The 25740-nt window shown below is 35.8% G+C and overlaps 1 protein-coding gene across 2 annotated transcripts in view; it reads left to right on the forward strand.

The window, feature by feature from the left end:
- Positions 1–475: 475 nt before the first annotated feature.
- IDE (insulin degrading enzyme) overlaps positions 476–25740 on the forward strand; it is a gene marked incomplete at its 3' end in the record, with an annotated part of 57877 nt that continues 32612 nt past the window's right edge. Inside the window, exons 1-10 of one of the 2 annotated variants that reach the window (XM_082002443.1) lie at positions 476–1769; positions 3175–3382; positions 4200–4369; positions 7584–7706; positions 10747–10859; positions 11265–11427; positions 12101–12193; positions 12749–12840; positions 14437–14517; positions 17436–17539. In XM_082002443.1, the coding sequence (XP_081858569.1) occupies positions 1610–1769; positions 3175–3382; positions 4200–4369; positions 7584–7706; positions 10747–10859; positions 11265–11427; positions 12101–12193; positions 12749–12840; positions 14437–14517; positions 17436–17539 (1307 nt within the window). In that variant the 5' untranslated portion in view covers positions 476–1609. The remainder of the gene's footprint in view (positions 1770–3174; positions 3383–4199; positions 4370–7583; positions 7707–10746; positions 10860–11264; positions 11428–12100; positions 12194–12748; positions 12841–14436; positions 14518–17435; positions 17540–25740) is intronic. The other variant, XM_082002442.1, reaches the window with a different exon arrangement.

A 25740-nucleotide genomic window follows, 5' to 3' on the forward strand; every position in this document is an offset into this window, starting at 1 on the left:
CTGTTAAAATCATAGAATCACATGAATAAATGGGAAGGAGATAATCCAGAGGGACAGTAGCATGCAGAACTACTTCCCATTTTGAGAATGATACAGTATTTTAGGAAGGAGATTTTATTACCCAACCCCCTTTTTAATTTGTAATTTTAAACTGTAAATAAAATATGTAATCAGATTTTATTTTCTGAGGTGGTTGTGTATCTGGTAACATGCAGTCGATTTGATAGCTAGAGTTAGTTAAAATGTCATGACTGAAGCCCTGAAACAGTATGTTAAGAACTGTGCAGTTGTTCATGTGCCATATCCCATATGGTATTAAAGCTTGTTATGTAGTCTTAGAAGCTGGATGACTTTCCCTGAACCGTACAGCCTGAAAGTGGGAAAGTGAATACCGTGAAATGCCTTGTTATCTATGTGATACCAACAGAATCATACAAAATTTCTCATGTCTCTGTGTATGTGTTTGGAGGGGGAATTAGACTCAGATCTGGTTTTGTATGTAAGTGAAATTAGTTCAGCAACAACTAACTAAGCTCATGTAGTAAGTTACTTGGCAATATGGCAAGCAACATTTCACCACAGGAAAAGATTGAGTTTGGTTGGTACTGTATATTTATAACAGGCCCTGGTCTAAAACCCTTCCTGTAGAACAGGGTTAGAATTCAGCGGCTGTTACATACAGGAATACACCACATGACTGGCTCAGAGCATAGCATGCTCATTTCCCTTTCTGGGGTTTGCCTGTTTTTTTGTGTGTGTGTGGTTTGTCTGGGTTTTTTTTGCATTGGTGTTTCTCGTTTGTTTTTTTTTTAACATGCAGGCAAGTGGCTCCACTCTACCTCCCCAAATATCCAAGTCTGAATGTCTTACCTTTCTACTTGGAATTTAAAAAAATAGAATTACCAGAGTTTATTAATTTCAGAATCATACTTAGTTTCTTAGCATTTCAAAACTGAGCCATTAAAGAAGCATGTCTCATAGCATGTCTGTTAAACTAATAGTAGAAGTTTAAACATGCGAGACAGTCTATTCCTGTTTCTCATGGCAATTCAGCAGTATGCTTGTATTTTTCTGGCAGTAGTGTAAATGGTGTCACCCTTTCTTGCTTCAGGATACAAATCCAGTGGTTTATTAGTAAAATTTCTTTTATGTGACATTTTTGAAGTTACAACATTCATAGTACAACTACCAATTCAGACACATTAAATACTTTCCTGAAGCCTGAAAGTACACTTGAGATAGCAATGTACGCTTCATTTAATTTAGTTTTTATCATAATTGAATAAGGGGATGATATTTCTTTAAGTTATTTTTTAATTACTGTTAGTATGAAACTTGAAACAGTCAATTATGTGATCTACAATTTTATCATGTTGCTTGGTCTTTGTTTTTTGGTGTTTTTTTTTGTTGTTGTTTTAACAGAAATGTCTCTCAGGATCTGAACTATACTTTTAGGCCAGTTTTGTGACTTTTGTGCAGAACTAAGTTTCTTGATATCAATATTGCCCAGTATTCTCTAACATAATATTAATGTAATATTAGCATAAGCATGGTTTAAGTGAAATTTCTTGTGTTTTCTTTAAGGTTTGAGAAAGAGACAAACAACAAAATGAACAATCCTGCTATTAAGAGAATAACAAATGAAATTATCAAATCACCTGAGGATAAACGAGAATATCGTGGACTGGAATTGGCAAATGGCATTAAAGCTCTTCTAATTAGTGACCCTACGACAGATAAGTCTTCAGCAGCGCTTGATGTGCACATAGGTATTTAATGAATGTTGTGTTCATTATGTCATTAATAAAAATGCTTTAAGTTTTGGTATCTTAATTGCAAATAAACTGACAAGAATAGTATCCAGTTGGCAGCCTACCCTTTTACTGTAATTTAGAACTTGTTTAATTCTTTGATACATCAAGTTGAGAATTATTAGAGCTAATTAAATTCTCATATTATACTCTGTGTTTACTCAAGTGTAGCTCAGTCAGTAGAAAGACTTCTTTTAACCATTAAGTTTTGTGTTATGAAAGATCTTTTGTAAGCAGAAAAGGGGCCGGTGTGAGTGCAATTATTTCAGAGAGCTCCAGCTGTCATGTCACACTTTTTTTTATTTCATGTTAAGTTGTTGATGTGTAGAGGTAAGAAAATGCTGTAGTGCTGGAGGTGTTGGAGAGGCACTCCCTTAACTCCAGTGATGCTTAAGTGTGCAAACAGAAATACTGGAAATAGAAGGGGAAGGCAGTTACTTTGACTCTTTGGAATAATGGAAGCCTTTTCTTATATCTGAGATATTTCTCAAGCTTGTGTAGTTTCTCAGTTGCTTGGAAAGTATGATGCACACATGGGTTACCTCAACATCCTTACTCATTACCTAAGCATCCTCTTGCCATGTTTGTAATTGGGAGCTCTTGCTGCTGCTGGTGTTAGGACAGAAGCAGTAGAAAAACTTCATGCCTTTTTTTATTATGGAGATGGCTATCACAAATCATAATCTAGGTCAGAGGATCCCAAATGTGGTTTTGTTAGGTACTATGACAGTAATGGCCAAATTCAGCATCCAGTTCCTGCATATGTGCTGGAGGAGGTGTATCTGTTGCCTTCATCTCTGCTCTCCCATTGGACATTGTTGCACACTCCAAAGCAGGGCTGCCAGACTCAAAACTTCCACGTTCCTTGCTTCCATTCTTGCTCATTGTTACTGACTTTTAATCTGTTGTCCTTCATACCTGGTCATCAATAGCTGCTTGTGTTCAGGCAATTACAGGTTATCACTCCTCCTATAAACCACAGGATAAATATTTCCTTAATTGTGGTTGGCAACACAGCGCAGTTATTAAAGTCAAGGTATAGAAGTCAACATTGTGATCTGCCAGGTCTTTACAGATTATGAGTCATGGACTTCAATTTAAAAATTGTCTTTCTATAAGGCAGTGCAGGCTGATCTGGAGAGGCAATTTGAGACACTAATTGGTTCAATTACTCATTCTAAATTATTTTTTTTTTTTTTTTAAGATTGAGTTTAGTTGACTATAGCTGCGCAAATGCCTGCTTACATCTACAGAATTGGTATAATTACCTGAGGGAACATACTGTAATATAAAGTGCTTTAAAAGACTTTGTGTTTTAGTATTACTTTTTATGAATGGTTGCATTAAATTTTTCCTCCTGCAGGATCCTTGTCTGATCCCCCTAACATTGCTGGGCTTAGTCATTTTTGTGAGCATATGCTGTTCCTGGGAACCAAGAAATATCCAAAAGAGAACGAGTATAGCCAATTTCTCAGTGAGCATGCTGGGAGCTCAAATGCTTTCACAAGTGGAGAACATACCAACTATTACTTCGATGTGTCACATGAACATCTAGAAGGTGCACTAGACAGGTAAACAGTTTTTTTTTTAATGTTTCTTGTTACATGGATGTTATTTGAAATTGTGTAAAAGTTTTTGATAGTTTTGTCATTATGATGTTAAAGAAAGGGTTGAGAGCAGTGTCTTTTGTTAAAACTGATACCAGACATTTTTCAGTTCAGAATTTTTGCTCAGATTTTTTCTGCTAGCAGAGTTCTTCACTGAAGCAGAATTTTTGAAGGTCAAGGGCTGTGTTTACACTATTTTTGGAAATGTGGGACACAAAATGTGATCAGGAACTTATGCATTGTGCAGATACCTTGATTGTATAATCAAATACTATGCTTCCCATAGGATCCCTATTTCATTGATAGCAAAAGAAGGATGGAGTCTAGAAAAATGTAAGGATGCCTTTAGTCAAGGGAACTCACCAAAATCTCTGCCTTTTGTGGGAGGGGGACAGAAACTGTAAGGCATGTAGTCAGTGAGGTAAAGGGAGTGGATTTTCCGTTTGAATTTTCCCTGAATGTCTGACAAGATTGATTTGATTTGCAAGAATAAGATCCTCTTGCAGCTAGACTTCAAAACAGTAGTTTTCAGTGTATGAATTATGATGCAAGGTCCTTGATCCTTGTTGTATCTTATGTGATGAATATGCTGTTGTCTGCATTTATAGATAAAGAAATTGAGAAATAGAGATAGTGGATCAGTGTCAAAACTGTTACAGAATTTAGAAGTTCTGCATTAAAAAATAATATATTCAGCTGTTTTCAGGAGATACCAAGCTTCATACTTTTCTGTTGACATTTATGTACAGTAGTCTTGACTTGAATAAAATTTTCTGTTTAGATTTGCCCAGTTTTTCCTGTGCCCTTTGTTTGATGAAAGCTGCAAAGACAGGGAAGTGAATGCTGTTGATTCTGAGCATGAGAAGAATTTGATGAATGATGCCTGGAGGTTGTTTCAATTGGAGAAGGCTACTGGAAACCCCAATCATCCCTTCAGTAAATTTGGAACAGGTTTGTCACAATATAATTCATCCATTGGAGTTCTGTGTAACATACATAGTATTACTGTTTATATAAAATTGTTAAAGACAGACTGAAACAATTCCGTTTTTTTCGTCTCCGTACATGTTTATTATGGTGCTTTATCATATTTTCCACATCATAGACCAAACAGAGCTAAAGAAAAACGTAGGAAACAGAGTGATCCAAGACTTGCAGTACAGTGATGAAGCATCCTTTATGATTCTGATAATTGCTGCAGTGGATGCTGGTTTCCAATTACTGGATTTGTTGTAATTTGGTACTGTTAAGTCTTTGTGCGTAACAAAGTGAATGAACTGTGTTTAAATTGTTGTTAGCCACATGCTCTTTTTGTTAACTGGTATTGCATTAGGGCTAGATGACAATGACTAGGTCAAATCAGAAAGACCAGTAAAGTAACGTGAAGACTACTGAGTAAGAATATAAAAACGAAATCTTAAGCATGACACACAACAGTAGTAGATGGATGGGCAAAACAGTCTTGGACAAATCCCAATCTTATGACTGTAGCTTTTCTTCAGGCTTTATTATTGACAGAGTGCTTGGTAACAATTTAAGATAAACACCCCAAAACCTCAATTTCAAAAGCATTAATGTAAGATACTGTGATTATGGTCAAAACCACAGATGTTTGATGCTTTGGCAGAAGTTTAAATGGGGTTGTTTTCATAGAAGTTATTTTCTACATTATTTTTGAAACTATCAAAGTAACAGGGCTGTTAGTTCATGCACTGCACTGTTTAATCCTGAGCATGAATGTGTTTTGTGGCTAGGTCAGTTCACTGGATGAATAGTTGATGCAAATAGTCGATTTGGTACAGTAGGATGATGAGAGTGCAGATAATGGGCTTTAAGGACTGACTTCTTCCTCTGTCTCAAAGAAAAGAGTATTTTTGTGCCTGTTGATGGAGGGCATAGTTAAGGGCCTGGTAGCCAGCTGCTACAAGAGCATGCATTGCTCTTTTCACCAATAAAGAGAGGCTGTCAAACAGGGAAACTGCAACTGCGTTCTCCAAACAGATAAATTTGAAAATAAAGTCTTGGGAACCACATATTGATAGGCAAGCAAGCATCCAAAGTACAGTCTGTAATCTCGGGTTATTTTTTATTTTTTTATATAGCACTTGGAAAACATAAGTGAAAGTTGCAGAAATAGTTTTCTACAATTTAAGAAGGTTTTATAGCTGACACAAGTGAAATATATTCATGGGGAGAATACCTGAAATGTGCTCAAATTCAATAGCGATAGTCATATTAGCCTCTTAGATTAGGCTCTGATTTTGAAATTCCATTATAGCACATAGTCTTCCCGTAAATCTGACTTTGCAGAAGTAGAGCCCAGCTTTGATGGTTTTTATTTACCCAAAAGAGATGACAAATTTGATAAGGTTTTTGTGACAGCTGCAGTTGGCATCCTTATTGTTTGCTTTTGAACAGCTGAGACTTTAGTCTAGCACAATCAAATGGAGTCATTCCGGTATGTTTCAGGTCACTCCTGGTTGCTGTGCAGCCTGTTTTGCCAGCAAAGTTTTTATTACTCTTTGTCTGCCTAGAGAAACAAACACACCTTAATCTTCCACCTTTCTTGTTAGGGTGTGCATTTTGTCCCCAGACAGTCTCCACCCATCTCCTTCAATAAATGCCTATGATGGTAATTCTCCTTCATCAGTACCCTCAACAGTCAAGTACTTTCCCAGGCACTTTTGCACTGTCTAGCATCCATTTTCATACATCTATGAGGTGTCTTCTTACTGTTGTCTCTTAATGTAATCCAGTACTGTACCAGCACAGTTACTGAGCTAAAGCTTTAGCTTTATTTTATTTTATTTAAACTTACATATTGATTCTGTGGGAATAAAAACTTTATTTGCGTTTCATTTATCTGCAGATGGTGAGGAATACTGACAAAATATTTTAAACATAATACCCTAATTATTCTTCTTAGGTGTCATTAAGAATCCTTGCTTTTACTCACGTGTGAACTTTGAAAATGGAAGCAGTGTATTGCTTCAGGCAGCCTCTCCATGATGATTTGTTGACTGTTGCAGTTGCAATTAGACTTGTATCTAATCACCAAACATCTGGACAATATACTTGTTTTATGTTATTTATGTAGCTAATTTTGCCTCATTGATTTGTATTAACTTAGATTTGTGGTTGTAGGATGTGTTCACTGGGCATATCTGTGTAGGAGGCATGCTTTCCCAGTCTTTCTTCTCTTTCTTGCTGTTTTTCCTATAAACAAGTCAACTTTTTTGCTACGTTATCTTGCCTTATTCTTCTTGCTTATCCCTTGCTCTCTTCTGTACCTGGTCTGGTTGTGGCTTAAGGAAGTTACTGATCTCAAAGTTAACAGAGCATTAATTTGCAGTTCTGGTCTGTAGATTCTGTTGACCCATTTTGTGTGTCCATGTAGGAATGGGAAATGGAGTTGATTAAAATCCAGTGTGCTCTTTGTAGACTCCAATTTTTCCTTTGTTTCAAGTTCTTACTTTTACTAAACATGCATTGACTATAAGTGTGGAGTATGTCCTTAGAGTAAATTATTGAAAGCTTGATGTTGAGGTAAAAAATTGCACTAATTAACAGGAGGATATCTTAACGGAGAAAGTTTGGTATCTTGTCCTCATGGGCTTATTCAGGAAGAGTTGTGGTTCTCTTCCTCTATAGTCCTGTTCCTCTGCTGCAGCAACAGCTCAACAGTTTGTGAGGCAGAGGTTGAACAGTCACAATTTACAAATCATGGTTGTAAATTAGTAATTATTTCATTTAATATACTAGGCTATAATTTGTGGCACACAATACCACAAATAATTTCACACTGATTCCTATGGCAGGAGTGTGTATATGGGAGTAAAACCTCCTCCAAATGTGCCAAAGAAAAACCTTTTTCTTCCTCTGAATTAGAGCATGGGCCTACTTGCATTGCTTTGAAATAACCCATTCAAATTAAAAAGATAATTTGGAAGACTAAAACATCCTTGGTTGTTTAGGAATGGCAGACTGAGAGTAGAAGTATTTATTGTCTCTGATAAGCTGAGAGAGTATTGATCCAGTTTATTATGCATAGTAATTATTTTAAAAGTTACTATCCATCTGAAGGAAAGCAGATTTATTAATTTATATTTTTCTTCTTGATTTGTAAATTCATAAACATCAGGCATTGTTAACTTCTATGTTACAGGGAACAAACTTACTCTGGAAACTAGACCAACCAAAGAAGGAATAGATGTAAGACAAGAGCTATTGAAGTTCCATTCTACTTACTATTCATCAAATTTAATGGCTATTTGTGTCTTAGGAAGAGGTGAGTTTTGTTCTGTTGGTTGGTTAAGACTTCACATGTATTTATGTTTGAAGAAAATGAAGTATGTGCAAGTGTCTGAAAATCTACAGAAGGGAAAACAGTAAAACTTGTACAGACTGACAAAACATAATTTTATGTTTAATGAAGTCTCTGAAGCAACTTGCAATGTATAAATACATGTGTTTATAAGCTTACAATAGAAAAAATAAGCTGAAATTTTTAAATTCATTGTAAGGTCACCAGCTGCTGTCATTGTGTTTGTCTTATGAAGACTGACGCCTATCTGGCTTCAGATGTTGGAAGGGCTTTTGATACTGTTTTCATATTTTAGACTTCCACTACAAAAATGGCTGTATTATCAAAGGATAAACCTAACCTAACATTTAGATAAAAAGCCTTTACTTCAGTTTACTTCTGATTTAACTTAACAGAGGTTCCAACAGCTTAAAATCTTCCACAGTCAAGATGATATTTTACACAGGTTTGCCAAAAGCTTAATAACAGTGTGTTGCAAACTGTTTGCTTTTTGAAAATACGCTGGCAGACTGGTATTTGTATGGTGTTTTACAATAAAGTTTGGATGGTGAGTATGAGTGGAATAAAATTAATTAGCAAAGTGAAATCTTTACAGCTATCTGTTTACAGGATGCCAAGTATGAATGATTAACAAAATGTACCTGTTTAAATCATAGAATCTAAATGAATAATTTTTTCTTGTAGATTTTTATGGTGGGCAAACAAAGCGAGGATTACACTTCTTAACTGAATCCACGTTTTGTGCATATGTTCACTGCCAAATCAGTTCCAGGTTCCCTAATTCCTTTCAATTCAATTTATTATTATATCACCTACTGTAACATCACCTATTGATTAGAATATGGTGAAAGTTTTTTTTCACTGTTGCAAGCTGAACAGTAAAATGTATTGGAAATTTGTGTTTTAAGGTGGAGTATCAGATATGTTACTAGTAAGTATGTAGGTAATACCATTAGGGCTTAATGCATGTCATTATGTATGTGAAAATGGCTTGCTTATTCTCCTGGTAGCAGTGGAAAATTTCTGTAAGTAGACACTATAATATCACAGAATCACTAGGTTGGAAAGGACCTTCAAGATCATCAAGTCCAACCATTAATCCAGTGTCACCATGTTCCCTAAACCATGTCCTGAAGTGCCACATCCACACGTTTTTTGAACACTTCCAGAGATGGCGACTCCACCACCTCCCTGGGCAGCCTGTTCCAATGCCTGACCACCCTCTCAGTGAAGAAATTTTTCCTAATATCCAATCTAAACCTCCCCTGGCGCAACTTGAGGCCATTTCTTCTCGTCCTATCGCTAGTTACTTGGGAGAAGAGGCCAACACCCTCGTCGCCACAACCCCCTTTCAGGTAGTTGTAGAGAGCGATAAGGTGTCCCCTCAGCCTCTTCTTTTCCAGACTAAACAACCCCAGTTCCCTCAGCCGCTCCTCATAAGACTTGTGCTCCAGACCCCTCACCAGCTTCGTTGCCCTTCTCTGGACACGCTCCAGCACCTCAGCATCCTTCTTGTAGCGAGGGGCCCAAAACTGAGCACAGGATTCGAGGTGCGGCCTCACCAGTGCCGAGTACAGGGGCACGATCACTTCCCTACTCCTGCTGTCCACACTATTCCCGATACAGGCCAGGACGCTGTTGGCCTTCTTGCCCACCTGGGCACACTGCCGGCTCATGTTCAGCCGGCTGTCAGCCAGCACCCCCAGGTCCCTTTCTGTCAGGCAGCTCTCCAGCCGCTCCCCCCCAAGCCTGTAGCATTGCATGGGGTTGTTGTGGCCGAAGTGCAGGACCTGGCACTTGGCCTTATTAAACCTCATACAGTTGACGTCAGCCCATCGATCCAGCCTGTCCAGATCCCTCTGCAGAGCCCTCCTACCCTCCAGCAGATCAACACTCCCACCCAACTTGGTGTCATCTGCAAACTTACTGAGGGAGCACTGATGAAGATAGCTTGTAAATATTCTTTATTATATTATTGCTATTTGAAAGAGGTGCTTCCTTCTTCTTAGGTTCTTTTCCTTCTGTTTATTTTACCTAAGCAAAATAAAATACTTTATTTTCTTTAAAAATATTTATTAATTGAAGGTAAATAGATATTGATCAGAGTTTAAAACAATTTAATTAAAATTCTCTTCCTCATTTAATGGTTCTGTTTTCACAGTTTTCAGGCATCTTTGTTTCTTTAACTAGCTCTTTACTGTACAGGCAATATTCCAGGGCAGACAAGATCTGCATTTCAAGTATCAAATATCATGTGTTAAGTTGTACTCTGAGACATCTAAGAAACATGCAATTTTTTCTTCAATGCCCAGCTTTGAAAGGCATGTGCTAAAAAACTTGATGGATGAGTCTCTCATCTTCTTCTCACTCTGAGAAGTGCTCCAAAATGCATTTTTGTAAGCAGATGGCTATTTTGAAGGCAGTATTTAAACAGAAACATTATAGGTCAATTTAGGTGAATTCATGCACAATATCAAATTCTTTCTGCAAATGGTCGTCCTCTCATTTTTGGAGAGTATAAGAGTCGTGAACTGAGACTATAATGGATGTAAAAGTGGAACTACTTAATTTCTTAATTAAGTTCACAGATGTGTGTGAATTTTTGGGGTGCTGAGGACAGATGACACTAGCTCACAGTGCACATGAAGGACTGAAGGTGAGCTGAAGATGAAGATAATCCAAGTTTTGGCAAAGATGGAAAATTTGCAGCTGTCATTTCATGTCCCTTAAGCTTTTTGTGGAATGTTTATTTTTGTAAATGTTCGATAACTGATGTGTCTTTTCTTCAGTTCCAGCTTAGATTCATCGGTATGATTTAAAGATGTCTTTTTCAGTTACAGGACTTAAGTATTAATATAGATTTCCTTTCAGAAGTTAATAATCATCATACCATTAACACTACTTTTGTGTATAATTCATGTCTCCCCCAAAGAATAAACAAAATCCAAATTTGCCAGAATCTTCATATAATGATTATACTTTTTCTGATATTTCTTTATTCTAGAATCCTTGGATGAGCTGACTTGCTTAGTGGTAAAGTTATTTTCAGAAGTAGAGAATAAAAATGTCCCTATACCAGAGTTTCCTGAACATCCTTTCCAAGAAGAACATCTCCGGGTATGTATAGAGGTATAGCTTCTATCAGGAGTGTATACCTTAAAAGATATTCTTTGTGTCTCAGTAATACATTGTGCACTTCACTACTTTTGTATCAATGTCCCTGTTAAGATCCATATTTCTTTCTTAATTTTCCATCCACCTTTCCACGCTGAGTGTATTTTGTATGGTTAATAGTAAGAGTTGTACATTTAGTTGCAGCTGTGAGCAATTGAGAGAATTAATCTTCTGTTTGCATCATCAATGGCTGAAGTGTTGCCCAAAGTTTTACATACCTTCTGAGATTTTGTTGATGTGTTTGTAACAAAATGTGTGTTAAGGGACTATAATATGTGCTCCTGAGATGAATAAAATAAGGAGAGTTTCCTTTTGTTTATGGATCTCCTTGTTTATTTTCTCCCTCAGCAACTTTACAAAGTGGTACCTATTAAGGACATTAGAAATCTTTATGTCACATTTCCTATACCAGACCTTCAGAAGTACTATAAATCAAACCCTGGCCATTACCTTGGTCATCTGATTGGGCATGAAGGCCCAGGGAGTCTTTTATCAGAGCTTAAAGCCAAAGGTAAGTCCTTTGAAGGTAAAGAATTAAAAAGTAATTTAATATATAGTTTTTTAAAGCTTAGCTATGTTTCACTTAAAATTGACCTTTGTATGTTAAATTTAAAACCTCCAACTGTTTGAGTAATTTGAATTGTAAGTCGTTTTTTGCTTTATTTTTGTTTCTGTGATGGGTAAAAATAAATAACAGGCACTGACTACTGAAGCTATTATTTTTTGCACTCCCCTTTATCTACCCCTGTTTAGAGAGTTACATGACCTTTGATGTAATCTTGTCTCTATTCTGTCACTGACTTAGAGACTACTGTTAGGTCCCTTCATGTCTGGAAGACTATAGGAGGGTATCTTTTGCTATTTTTCTTTAAACTACTGTGTTCCAAACAGAAATAAAGTACCCAGAAATCAGATGATGTTGAGTTTGTCATATCACTCTGAGCACAAACTCAGGTAGGTCTGACTTGCATTATGTTTAATGTGCACTGTTGCTATAGGTGTTAAGGAAGAGGAGAACATGTAGTCAAAATGTTAAAAAAAACCCCACAACAACCTCCCTCACTTCCCACCCTCCCAAAAAAAACCAACACCAAAACAAACTTTAATGTTGCTGAGGCATACAAAAAGTAGCATATATTGTTACAGATTTGTCTTTGTAATATATTTTCTCTTTGCTTTTATAGGATGGGTAAATACTCTTGTTGGAGGACAGAAGGAAGGTGCTAGAGGTTTCATGTTTTTCATCATTAATGTGGACTTGACAGAGGAAGGACTTTGTAAGTGAAGTGCTATGTCTGTATTCCATGTTATTCCTGATCTGATGGGTTTGTGTTTGTATCCAAAGAGACTAACTGTGTTTATAGCTTGAAAGCAAATTTTTATTAATTAAAATGGTTATTCTTCTGTCTTTAGATCCGTTCAGTATGCTAACACACTTCATCTGACATAAGGAATTGCCTTATTTGAGGCTGTATTAAATTAAAATATTTCAGTAAATATTTAAAAGAAACTTCTTTAAAAAAGCAGTTAATACCTTTGTGTGCTACTTATTCATACTATTTAGACCCAAGTTAAATTGTATCATAAATCAACACCTTAACATAAGACTGTTCAATGCAGTTCTCAGGATTAGCTGGGGACATAAACACTTCTCTTAAATTCATGTCTGAGAAAAACATGTTTAATTTTGCCAGTGGGATTGCATATGTACTTAAATATCTTGATGTGTCAGGGTGTAATTAAAAATAAAGCCATATATATTTGTATTAATCAGATTTTTTTTCTTTGTGCAGAACTGAGTGAATTAAGCAAGTATTTTTTTTTCTTTCCAGTGCACGTTGAAGATATTATTTTGCACATGTTTCAATATATTCAAAAACTACGTACAGAAGGACCTCAAGAATGGGTTTTCCAAGAGTGCAAGGTACAGTGATTGGTACTTGAAATATGCAGTGGTTGTATTTTTACAAATTTTTGGATTATAAGTAGAAACAGATTCCTTGGCTGTGGAAATAGCCTTTAATAACTGCATGGTAATTAAGTTTATTAATTTTAAGGGTGCAACATGACACAAATGACAAGTACAATCAGAATATATTGTCTTAATGAAGATGTGAAATGGTCTTTTAGAGCTATGAGTTGACATTTTATGCTAGCATAATGAGGTGGAGGAAGAAGTATCTTACGCTGTCTGCAAGGATTTTGCATAACCTTCCTTAGCCTTCACTGAAGGTGGAGGGGAGGAAGCATTTGCTATGAGGGGTAACATTGAATTGGAAATTGAAGTGGCTGTTATTCTATCCCTATTCTTTCGAGTGTCAAATTGTATAGCTGAGATTGTAAAGGCAGTAGGATATTTAATCTACTGTTTGTTCTCTCACCTTTCTGAGAGGTGAGCTAAAACTTTTCATGGAGTACTTTGGCTGCACGCTTCAGTTTTTGCTGAACTGTTCATGCTTCTTACGAGTTTGTATGGTTCTGTGTGCGCAGAGCAAAAATGTAAAGTGTCCTATTAGAATTAAATAGTACTGCACTTCTTGGTGACAGTGTGAGATAAAACCAGTTTTATTTATTGGTTCACTACAAATACTTGGGTAAGGATTTCTTGTTCCATCTTAGCTTTATTTGGTGAAAACTGTTGAGTCTCTTCTGTCTAAGAGTAGAAATTCTGCAGATGTGTTGACTTTGTTTCTTGCATTTTGACACTGTATGCCTGTAAAAGAAATCTCTTTACCCTCTGCTAAAAGTCCCAATGGAATTCATTCACTGTCATTGTAAGCAAACATGAGATTTGAAAGAAGTAGTTCCATCCTCCCATCTGATCCCTGTGTCTTTCCCTTGCTCCTCTTGTATCAGTCCCAGCACTCCTGAGGCTGTGAGGTGAGTCAGAAGAGCTGACAAACTAGTTCGAAAACAGTCATCTTTTGAGTTCATTTTCATCTGAATTGTTGAATTAACCAGACTCTGCGTAGTTTCACAGAAGGATGGACTGTCCCTTTCATGGGCTTTATAGTCTTAGACCTTTTTACCCTTGCCATCATATTCTAAGAATGATGTGTTTTATTTCTGTGGCTAAGACAGCATAAAGAAACACACCTTTTCTGTCTCTAAACTTACCTTTTGGCTGGCTAAACAAAAGGAACAAAAAAGGAAGAGCTTTAGTTCATTAACATACAATGAACATTGCGCTAGAACACTATGTGTTGTTTGTATCAAAGTTGGTGTATTTCCAAAGTATTAGGAAATGTAAATCTGTGAGGTACAGGACAGATCTCAGTACAAACAGGACTTACAAGACTTGTGTAACACTTCACATTGTGAGACTATCTGAAATTGCTTGTGAGTTTTTTGCAACTTGAATATTACTGAAACTTTTGTATTAGGTACCTAACTACTACAAAATGGATACAACAAAACTACTTCCTTTTCTTACATTATAAAAAGGAATTAAGTAGCCAATAACTATTCTTAAAATAGTCTTTAATATGTGCTTTTCAACCCTTCCTACGCTGTTTCCTAGGATCTAAATGCTGTGGCATTCAGATTTAAAGATAAAGAACGACCACGAGGTTATACATCAAAGCTTGGAGGAATGTTGCATGTAAGTGTGTTTTTGGTTGTTGTTTGTTTTTTACAATATACTAATCATTTAGCAGTATGTTTGATTATACTTTTGATAAATACAGGTATTAGCAAAGGTCTTTTGCGTTTCTTGAGCTTAGGAAGCTAATATCATGCTGCATAGATGCTGGTTTTGGCAGTCAGTAAGTCACATTTCCTTCACACTCTACCATTTTATACTTCTATACTTGATAGAATTGATTTTACAGTAACTCGAGTTGCTATTTGATCTGTTTCAGTGTTTCTTAAGACGTATGTACGTTGTCATTCTGTGTCTACCTGATAGCTGAACATTTTCTAGAGAACTATGAGAGAAATAGTATTTTGTCATAAACACAAGCACCGTGTTTCTAAATGCTTCCCTAGTTAACAATGTTGAAAATACTGCAGTAAGCAGAATTGTTCGTATTAATATAGCAAATTAGAAATGTTTGACTCTACTAATGTGATTACGTATTGGTACTGAAAGAATCATCATGTAGCTTATAGTCTTCATACTTCTTGCAAAATTCAGTTCCCTCATTTTACACTAAAGGAAGATTTAAGCTTTTTTTTTTTTTTTTTTTTGTCTAGTGAAATTCATGCAACTTTTATACATTGCAGCCATTCTCCATTGCACAGCTAATGTCTACATCTACTCAGAGGCATTTTTGGTTTCTTTGCAGGAACTCCTGTTAATGCTTCTACACCCTTAATTTATAAAGTCTACAATAACAATCTTTAATTTTAGAATTGTCTGTCTGTTTCCTAAAAACCGTCAGACTTACCTGAAAGCATTTAAATGGATATTTAAAGGAGCTCCTATTTGGGATGCTGTCTCTTGCTTTTGTTCTGTCAAATGTATAAAATCTCTTTAACAAATGGACTTTGGACTTCCGAAGCAGTCTTTCAGTGGTCTGTATTTGTTGGATCATTCCTGATTACAATTGCTGTCTCTAAAAATCAGGCCAGGAAGTTGCCAGCAGTGTTCCAAAGCACAGGGTATTGATTCAGGACTTTTTTTTTGCTGCTTTTCTTTTGCTGTGGTTTGCAGTATGAATGGTAATTCTGATTTTGCTATTATTTGCTTAAACACTAGTAGAAAAATAACTTTCCTAGTTCTCTTTATTGCCTCTGAGTCATACTAAGTTTATGCTTTGAATTAACCAAGCTAGAACTGTTGTTTGGAGATTTCATGCACTTTTGATTACTAGCTGTTTTCGTAACTTGGAGAAGAACCTGTCTGTAAGTTAGCATGAGTAATTGTTAATGTCATAAGTTGTTACGTATTTACCAAAAGGATTTAAAACCTCTTTTAATTCAACAAAACAAAAGTTCATCTTTAAAGCAAATTTGTTCTGGTCTAAGGAGTCACCTAAGGTCTTGCTGTCAAATTATATTTCATATTTGTCATGTGTAGGCTTGATGTTTTCCAGGTAGTTGTTATCTGGTTTGCAGTGCCCTTTTTCTTTTGTTCTGTTTTGTCTTTTTAATTGTACCCTTTTAAAAAATATTTTAATATGATTGTTGTATGTAGATTGTTTTAGTCTGTTTTATTTTAGTTACATTATGCTCTGACTTTGCTGAAAAGTGATCATGGAATCACAAAATGATTGAGGTTGGACTGGACATCTGGAGGTTGTCTCGTCCAATCCTCATGCTCAAGCAATACAAAAATAACAAAGTAATCAAATCCATTTTATGTTAAATTCCAGTTGCTTGTTAGACTGTGGCCTGTGTTTGTAAAGGAAATAGTGTAGACTTTTGGTCACTAAATCTGTATTGCCTTGGTGATTTCAGATTAGAAGTGCATAGATTACTTAAAATCTCCCCTTCAAGTTGCTTAGTCTGCTTAGCTTTTTATGCAGAATGTAGTTAAATGAGCATTCTTCAGTGTACAATGAATCTTGTGGACAAGACCTTTCAAATTCTGGATCTTTAGCATTAACATTTGAAATTTTTGTGACACAGGTTTGGTTCATTGTTGTTCTCCACCCCTGCCCCATCCCTTCCTCTTTTCTAAAATCCTTTGTGTGAGTTACTCAGTGATCTGGAAGTCATTCGACTTATAGTTTTATGTATAATGTGTGTAATTCAGAAAGCCATTTTATAATAATTCTGGTCAAAGAAAGTACACCTGTATGGCAGACTGCAAGTAAACTGGTGCTTAGGTCACGTGGTATTTTTACCTTGGTAAACAGACGTTTCTCAACAAACTTTTCCTGTCAACCACACTAATAATGTTCAGAGGAATTTTAACTGATTTTCCTTCTTAAATTGCCAAGTACCTTAAGAGATTTTCAGTTTGATCCTAAATAAAAAATGTTAGAATTAAAATTGTGTAAACTTGTGTTATGCTTTTAGATAACCCAAATATATTTTCCTTTAAATTACTGTAAATAAAATTTGAATTCTTAGGGAGTCCTAAAAAACTTAGTGCAGTTGCTTTGGGGTTTTTTGGGTTTGTTGGTTGTTTTGGGTGTTTTTGCTTTGCTGTGTTTTGTTTTTCCCAAAGGCACTATAGTGAGTGCTTGGTGTTCTTTTATCTTCAGAAATATCCTCCAGGGGTCAGCATTTACCATGTTATTTTTACTTTAGTTACGTCAAAACAGTATTTAAAGGTGGGTCACTTTTTATATTGAGACATAAAATATTTCAAGAGAAAAGAATGGTAATATGCAGTATATAAAATTACCTAATATGGGAGAAGTATGATTGCATAGTTAGAGTACTAGTCTATCTTGTTTATTTTTAAGAGAAAGATTTTTAAGACATCTATGCACTTCTAATTTGAAATTACCAAGGTAATACAGATTTAGTGACTGGAAGTATACACTTTTATTCCTTTACAAAACAGTAGGTTTTTTATGCTTAGTTATTGATTAATTAATCTACATGGTTTTGGGCTTTTTTTTTTAGTATTATCCTATAGAAGAAGTATTGGCTGCTGAATATTTGCTTGAAGAATTCAGGCCTGATTTAATAGAGATGGTGCTAGACAAATTGAGACCAGAAAATGTTCGGTAAGTTAAACTGCAATAACTTGTATTTTAACACAAGTATTATAAGAAAGCAGATGAACTAATGGAAACAAAAATTCTTAGGTATCTCTTACAGCTCCAAAGTAAATGTCACTGAAAAGGAGCTAGTTGTTCAGTGTGTTACTGTTTCTGCTCCCCGTTGAAAATAAGCACACTTAAGTGCTTGCAACTCTTCCTGTTCAGACAGAAACATCCTTTCAGTCATTTCTATGCAGGTTGTCTCCCTCAAACTGAAATAGTTTTTAGGAAGGCACTTACTCAGAATAGCTCAATTGTTACTGAGAAAAAGCCTAGTAAAATTATCCTGCCTCACTATAAATTCCTGGGACATTTTATATAGGATGTTATAATATTAATAATTTGGAGCTAGGTCTGGAAATCTGTTAAGAGGGTGGTTTTATTTGCTGTATATATTTTATTTTCCCTATGGAGAGCTATAAAACTTCATGCAGATTAGCAGACCCTCTGAAAAATACCAACTTACGTGGGTAAAAATAGCTGTGTCTTTAGCTGCTAAAATCTGTCAGACTTGCAGAGCACCTCTTTGATGTGAGTGTGACCATACTGCACGTGTGCTTTCTTTGCAGAGTGAGTGTGTTGCAGTTACAACTTTCAGGGCTCAGTAATTTGTCAGACTAGATATTGAAAGGAGAGAGGAAGCCTCTCTCTCCCATGCTTTTGAAGATCTTCAGTTGTCACCCAAGCAGGATAGAAAAGGGAGGCCAAAAGAACAAGTGTACCTAATGTCTATTTGAGTACCTAAAGAACAATAGTGTGACCAGGACGAGGGAAATAATACTTTGATGAGATGATGATTTACAAGTGAAGGAATCTGGAAGCTGTAGAGAAGAAAATGAGGATGGGTGAAAAAATGGAGTATTAATTGAGGAGGAGGAGGAAGGGCTGGGCAAATGGTTAACAAAATGAGGAAAAGCCTGAGACAAGAGAGGTGGCAAAGGACATCATGAGGGTAATTTAAGGGAGGGTATTGGTAGCTGTGAGGAAATGGTATCTTGCTCAAGGATGGAGAAAGTGGCTGTCTACTGGAACTGCTGGGTATGGTTAAGTGCAGGTTGGACAAAAAAATGAGTGGGGGGTAGCAATTGGGACTAGTAAGCAAAGTGGAGGTAAGAGAGCAAGTCTAGAAGTAAAGATGATGTCAGGCTTAGCAAGGGTATTCAACTGAGAGCCCTGAATCCTGGAAAGAGGGCAAAGAGAAGAAGAGAAGAGAAGGCCAAGACAAGGAGCTTGAGCTAGGACAGCAGCAAAGCAAGACAAAGAATTCATTCACTACTCCCCATGGGCAGGCAGGTGTTCAGCTATCTCCAGGGAAGCAGGGCTCCGTCACTCGTAATGGTTTCTTGGGAAGACAGACGCCATAACTCCGAACGTCCCTCCACCCCTTCCTTCTTCTTTGTCCCAGCTTTATATACTGAGCATGACGTTACATGGTATGGAATATCTCTTTGGCCAGCCTGGGTCAGCTGTCCCAGCTGTGTCCCCTCCCAGCTTCCCGTGCACCCCCAGCCTGCTCGCTGCAGGCCAGCATGAGAAGCTGGACTGCCCTTGACTACTTAGCAACAACTCAGAACATCAGCACCTTATCAACATTTTCTCATCCCAAATCCAAAACATAGCCTCACGCTAGCTTCTATCAAGAAAATTAACTCTATCCTGGCTGAAACCAGGATAGCAAAGAAACAGAAGTTTACCAAGGCTTGTTATTTTTTTTCTCTCTGCAGATGTATGCTTTCTTCCCCCTTTCTTCCTCTGTACAAATCGGGTTTTAGTTCTTACAGAATAGAACTGGAATGACATGATAATATGCCAGTACCATGTATTGCTCTGCCTGACCTATCAGTGTAGTTTGAAGGTGTGTAATGAAAGTAACAGGAGTCTGCAGAAAGAGAAGAGATTCAAGGTCAAGACTGCTTAGTGCTGCCCAAGAGAACTGAACTCCATCTTTGCTTTGTCACAAGCTTCCTCAATGGCATGAGACAAGCTCCTAAAACAAAGTTTTCTCAGCAAGCCAGTAACTACTCATTCTTTTTTATTTTCTTAAGTATGCCTAAGATCTTAAGGCCTAACTTTAGAGGGATTCTTGAACACCTGAATCCACAAACAACTCAACAGGAGCTTTGCTTTTAATCTGTGAGGTACCGTACAATGCAAAGAAGTTAAAAAGTCTTAAAACGAGCATCTAAAATTAATGGGTACTATATAGCTGACTTTTTTTTTTTTCCTCCCAATTTGGTTCTTTTAATACATCTTTTGTGTATATTGTAATAAGTTGGAATATTAAACTAGTGGTGTAGAGTTATTGTTAAAATATATGAAAACATACAGCATCACAAATAAGAGCTTGTTTCTGTATCAGCCTTACTGTATTTGAACACCCGTTTATCAGTGTTTTGGAAGCCAGGTATATGATACAAAAAATAACGACTGGGGGGGTGGGTCTGTCTCTGAATATGTTCCACCCTGAAATTTTCAGACAGTGTTGGATATAGAAGGGCAGTGAGGCATGCATTCATATATTTCTAGAGTTTATATATTTCAGCTTACTAGATTACTGTGAATTGCTTAAAAGCTTAGGCATGAATCTTCACTATATTTGTATGACAAAATCTGTCTTGTATATTCATTTAGTTTAAGATGCATGTTCTTTTAGTTTCAAAAGATGGTATATTTCAAGTAATTATTGGATAAAATAGGATAAAATAGGATTATTAACTGAATTTTGCAAATGTCATGGGGTTCTTGTGTTTCTAGGGGTATACAAGTAATGATAAAATAAACGGAGCTGTCTGACAGTAGTTGCCATAGTAATTAATGCCCTTTAAAGAAGGGCCTATATCTTTGCGTGTGGGTGTGCATCTATGTGTAATGTGTGTGGGATACTGCAACTGAAGCTTGAATATTTCAAGAGATCATATTTTGAACAAACAATGCTTTAAAGAAAAATCCAGGTTCTCTTTCCTATTGTATTAAACACTTCTGTTCCGAATGTATTTTCATGCTGATCTTGGAAATTTTATACAAGAGCTTACCTTTAACATAAAGACTGGTTTAAGTAATTAAAAGAGAGAATATGTAATTACTTCTCTGAAGAAAGCTTAACCAAATTCTACATGAATTTGAACTTTTTACTGGTTATAGAATTGCTTACAAGCAATGGGTGAACGATTTTTTTTTAATAAGGAACTTCTAAAGCATCTGCTTCGTTAAATTTTCAAAAATTGGTAGAGGAAATTTAATATATGTAAATACATTCATGGACTCTAAGCTTATCAGATGCTGCTGGGCACCACAGACCACTTGTCAGTTTTCTGTGTTACTCCTGTTGCTGGCTATGCCAGCCTTTTGACAATTCTCATCCAGTTGACAGTACTTCAGCATAAAATAGCCATAATTAACCTTGTTTAAAAATTATTAGTGTGAGAAAGGAAAGCATAGAGAGTACAGGTAGAGGGAGAAAATTCAAGTCTATAGAATGTGGTCAGAAGCACAGGAATAGTGGTAACAATTTTTAGAAGAATTTAGAACATTACATGGTGTGCTTTTTCCAAATATGTAGTAAACATAGCTGTTCCAGAGTGTTGTTTTGTTTTAGTTAATATAAGCCCATATTTGCACTTGCAGTTGCAATTCTGTGTTCCTCTTTGTCCTTGATTGATTTTTTTTAAAATTAGAAAGGGCAAGAAAACAGCAAGATGAGCAAGAATCTTCTTAGAGCGAGAGAGAGTAAGAAGTGGTTCTAAAAAGACATAGAATTTAGCCGTAGCTTATTTGAAACATTAGTAACCAAAGAAAATAATTGTTTACTCTTATATATATCTTATATTTATACTAGTTTTGCAGGGTTATATCAGTGTTCTCACATTTGACAAAGTGACTTGCTGGAGATGGGAATATTCTCTATGCTTGGTAATTGTGGAATAATTTTAAATAAAAAAAAAGGATTTTTTTTTTTCAAGATGGAACACATCTAGAGGAAATACCAAATATGGTTGGTATGCTACCAACCATACCAGATAATGGAGATGGTTGTTTCATCTCAGATTTTAAAATTCACCCTGTTTTGAATGCTGTGTATGTGACTTCTCAAGTAGCAAAGTGTAGTACATTTAGATTGGAGAGGCACAGTGATGGAAGTGTTTTGGAAACTAAATTTGATAGAATAGGTGTACTTTTCTGTACAGGAAGGTGTCAAAGTTCTCATAATGGAAGAGAGATGATGACATGGTGACTGAATCAAGAAAGCTTGTGATCAGCAAAGAATAGTCATCTAGTAACTTCTGTGTGTGAGGGTCTCCATGTAATCTTGGACTTTAAATGTCTTAGGTCTCACCCTGCATTCTTCTGGCTTGTTACTGTGCTTTCTTTTTGGATGCTGGAAGAAATACATTGTGTTTAATCTTCCCTCAAGGCTAACCACGCTGTCTTTTTACTTTACCTGGCTTAAGAAAGAAATTATAATGATTATGTAATTTTAAGCATTTGAATAAAAAACCCTAAATATTGGGAGATAAAGGGACTTTCAAAACTGGAATATACTTGGGTTTATGCCCTTTTCAGCTTATATATATTCTGAAGAAATTACACATGGTTTTTGTTGCAGAGATTTTAGTGGTCTTAAAGATAGTAAATACAAGTAGGTTAGTTCTCTGAAGCTTCAATACCCACAGCTATGCCTACAGCTGTCTTGTTAAGGCTTAAATATAAAAACATACAAACTAGAGAGTGACCAAAGGCTGATTAAATGCAGTTCTAGCAGCAGAATTCAGCAAAGCCTGATATTTTAACATGAATCTAATCAGATCTGCAGGAGGCCTATAATGATGTGGCAGCAGACATACTTTGAGTTTGAATGGTATATGGTCAGAGTAATGATAAATATATTGCTTATTATGTGTAGACTAAAACTATGCTAGTATTTGCTATTGCCATAACTATACATTCACATCTTTATTCTCTTCATGTTCAGACTATTTGTCTTCTTTAAAACTGTAACTTATAAAAAGAAACCCAAAGCATCAAACCAAATTTAAGATTCCTCAGTGTCGTGTTCTTTTTCCTGTTTCTCTAAATGATACAGTTTTTCAGTGTAGACTCAAAAGTTGTGCTTCTGTGTAGCTTGGTTGTGATAATACTGCAAGCTGATTTTTCTCAGACGCAAAAGTATAAGTAATTTCAATTTTAGTGTGAATTAAATGTTTTTATTCAGGATATCAGGTGTTTAAATATTTGAGCTAATTAGACTTTCCTATTTTCATGTGATTGAAATAAAATATGAACTTGTTTTTAGTACTGTATTCATTTTAGACACATTTTAAGCATTTATATTTTGAAATTAAAAGTAGAATTAAATGAACTAGGAATTTTTAAATCTTTTACTTAACGAAGATACTTCAAAGTGTAGTAAAATATAACAAGGAACATAATTGTATAGTACCTTTTATTTTAAATTGCTGTCGAGATAAAATGTCTTGGGGGGAAAAAAGCAAACCTTAGTTAAATATTACTAAAAATAATTTCATGGTATGTTACAAAGATTCCAGAAAGCCACTGTGGAATTGCATTTTTAATGGACTACTTTGAAAGAACGAGTTGAGATTGTAGATGATAATAAAAGGGTCCCCTTTTGTTTTACGTTTTTTATTACATCTATATCTATATACATGTAGTACACTATCAGTTGAGTAGCTTGTTTCCTTCTTTTGTCTTTGCTTCAGTGAATTGTATATACTAATGAAAAACTGTGGACGTGTGCTTTTAAATATGGTTATCCACCACTGCCTGGTATTTATGCTCATGTTTACCTTTCCATTCTTCCTTTTTATGAAAGAATTAGTATGTGCCACATCATCCTAACTTTGCCAGTTGGTTTATTTTCCTGTTTTGTTTTGTTTTTTCTTTTTATGCCTTGCATAAATTGTCTCTCACAATGGTTTAGTTTCCATTGATCTGAATTTTTGCTTTGTATCAGTTTTATTTATAATTTCCTTTTCAGAACCCTATTGGAATTCACCTACACTAAGGACTTTTCTTGGCATATCTATATTGCGGTAGCTGCATTCACAGTCAGAGACTACTGTTCAATGTCTTTTTAAAAAGTTTAACTTTTCAACTGTTATTTTCTTAACAAACTGTGTTTTTAAAAAGTATGGAGAAATATCCATACTCACAGATGGTAGCAAGTATCCATATGTGCTTCTATTTGACTGAACCATAACAGGAAGTTTTCATATTCTCCTCCTTCCTTCTGCCCCCGCACACTACTTGTTGCGTTTAGTGGCTTAATTTCCCTAAGAGAGAAACCTTTTTAAGATGTAAGTATCATTTTTACTTTTTCAAACTGCATTGGATTTTGCCAGCCATCTGTGAAGATAAGGGAGTAGGCTTGGCATATGTCGCAATCTTAGCTGAAAAATGTAATTTTCCCGTCACTTCCAATACAATTTTTTTCCCTTCATCATCTGCAGAATAAATGCTCTTATTAAAATTTAAGAAGCTTGTGACTCATCAGATCAAGCAGCTAAAGAACATTTTCCCCTGGATAGTAAATGGACTTTTTTCCTCTCTGAAATGCAGCACTAGTACTGTCCTAAAGGGAAGAAAAAGAAAATGAATGCCAAAAAAGTTGATACAGAAATTTCTAAGGGCTGGAATTTCACAGATACTGAGCAAACAGTTATTTCATGTAGTCAGGGATGCTCATCCATGATGATAAACATGTATGTGTTTATTTTGTAATTGCACTGTATCCAAGTAAAGATTTTGAAAATCACAATTTATTCACTTATTTCCCCCACAAACCATTGTGTTAGTAGAGACTTAGTTTTACTGAACCCTAACAAATAACCCATGCTTCTGCAGAGTGATTAGAATGCTGCACCCCAGCAGCATCTCTCTGCATGTAGTTTCCCCTCTTAATCTGTTTTCTGATGAGATTTATGTGGAAGTGGCTTTGAAGAGCTTATATTGCCTCTCGTCAGTTTTGCTGATGGTTTTGGGGGAAGTTACAAACAAATCTAGGCTTTTGCAGTTCTTTTCTCAGTCATGGTATTTTATGCATTTGAATAAGATACATGTAAGTTTTTCTGTTGTTTGACAGTATCATCATTTGGAAGACAAAGTTTAAATTTGTTCCTAAAAAAAAAATCAACTGTTCCTTTTTAAGTATAAATCAAATTTTTTTGCAACAAATTTGCTTTGACATGTCTATCACTAATATCACAAATACTGTGGTCTGAAAGTCTTATTACTTTTTCACCCTTAGAAGCTTGAGCTTTGTTATGTAAATCTACAATATAATAGCCGACAGTCTTTCCTGAAAGTGCATTCATTTTAAAGCACACATTCTCTTCCCAAGTAACACTTCTCTGTGGATCTGTCACTTGTAGGTTCATACTAGATTTCAGGGGAGTGAAAACCAAGATGGTATCTAGTAAATATGTATCACATTATAGAAATTGTGCTTGTTTTTGGAAATTGACCATAAGTGAGGACTACAACAGTTTGCATGTACAAGAATGTACATATAGAAGTAAATTGGATTTATAGTTCCAGCTGTGTTCCATGTTCCTGAATGGCTCAGAAGCCTAATTGCACTGGTTGAGTTTAAATATGTTATAAGCAGGTCCTATTAAAGATTGCCTGATTGCCTGTCTTGCTTTTCCAGTGCATTTCAATGCTGTCTTAAACCATGTGGATATTCATAGTGCTATACAGCACAACACAGAAATGAAGAGCAAAACTAGTGTTACGTAATTGGTAACTTTAAAGATACATCTGTCCTGGTGGTCATTTCTGTTAGTGCTTATATCTTGGGTTAGGTTGTAAGGCAGATGAAATGCCTTTTGGTGTGTTTCATGTGGTGGTGGGAATGTTTCTAAGTGCTCAAAACGTAAGTAATCATTCCAGTAGTGATTTGTGGGATCCCTTGTAGCAGAACTGCTTGAAGAATTGCTATTCTGATTTCCACAATTTCATTTTCTCTATGTTGAGTGGACAGAATTATTTTTTGCTCTTTAGTTTTAGTATGTTCCTACAGCAAATATTTGGGTGCTTGGATTATCACTACTGCTTGAGCATCGGTACGTTGGAGAAGGGTAGAAAGAGGGAATGTCAAATAAGACATCTGTGTATTATAGCATAAAACACCTTTGTCTTGCTGCTCA

Source organism: Phaethon aethereus (genome assembly GCF_964289735.1).
Source record: "Phaethon aethereus genome assembly, chromosome: 7".
NCBI classification, from domain to species: Eukaryota; Metazoa; Chordata; class Aves; order Phaethontiformes; family Phaethontidae; genus Phaethon; species Phaethon aethereus.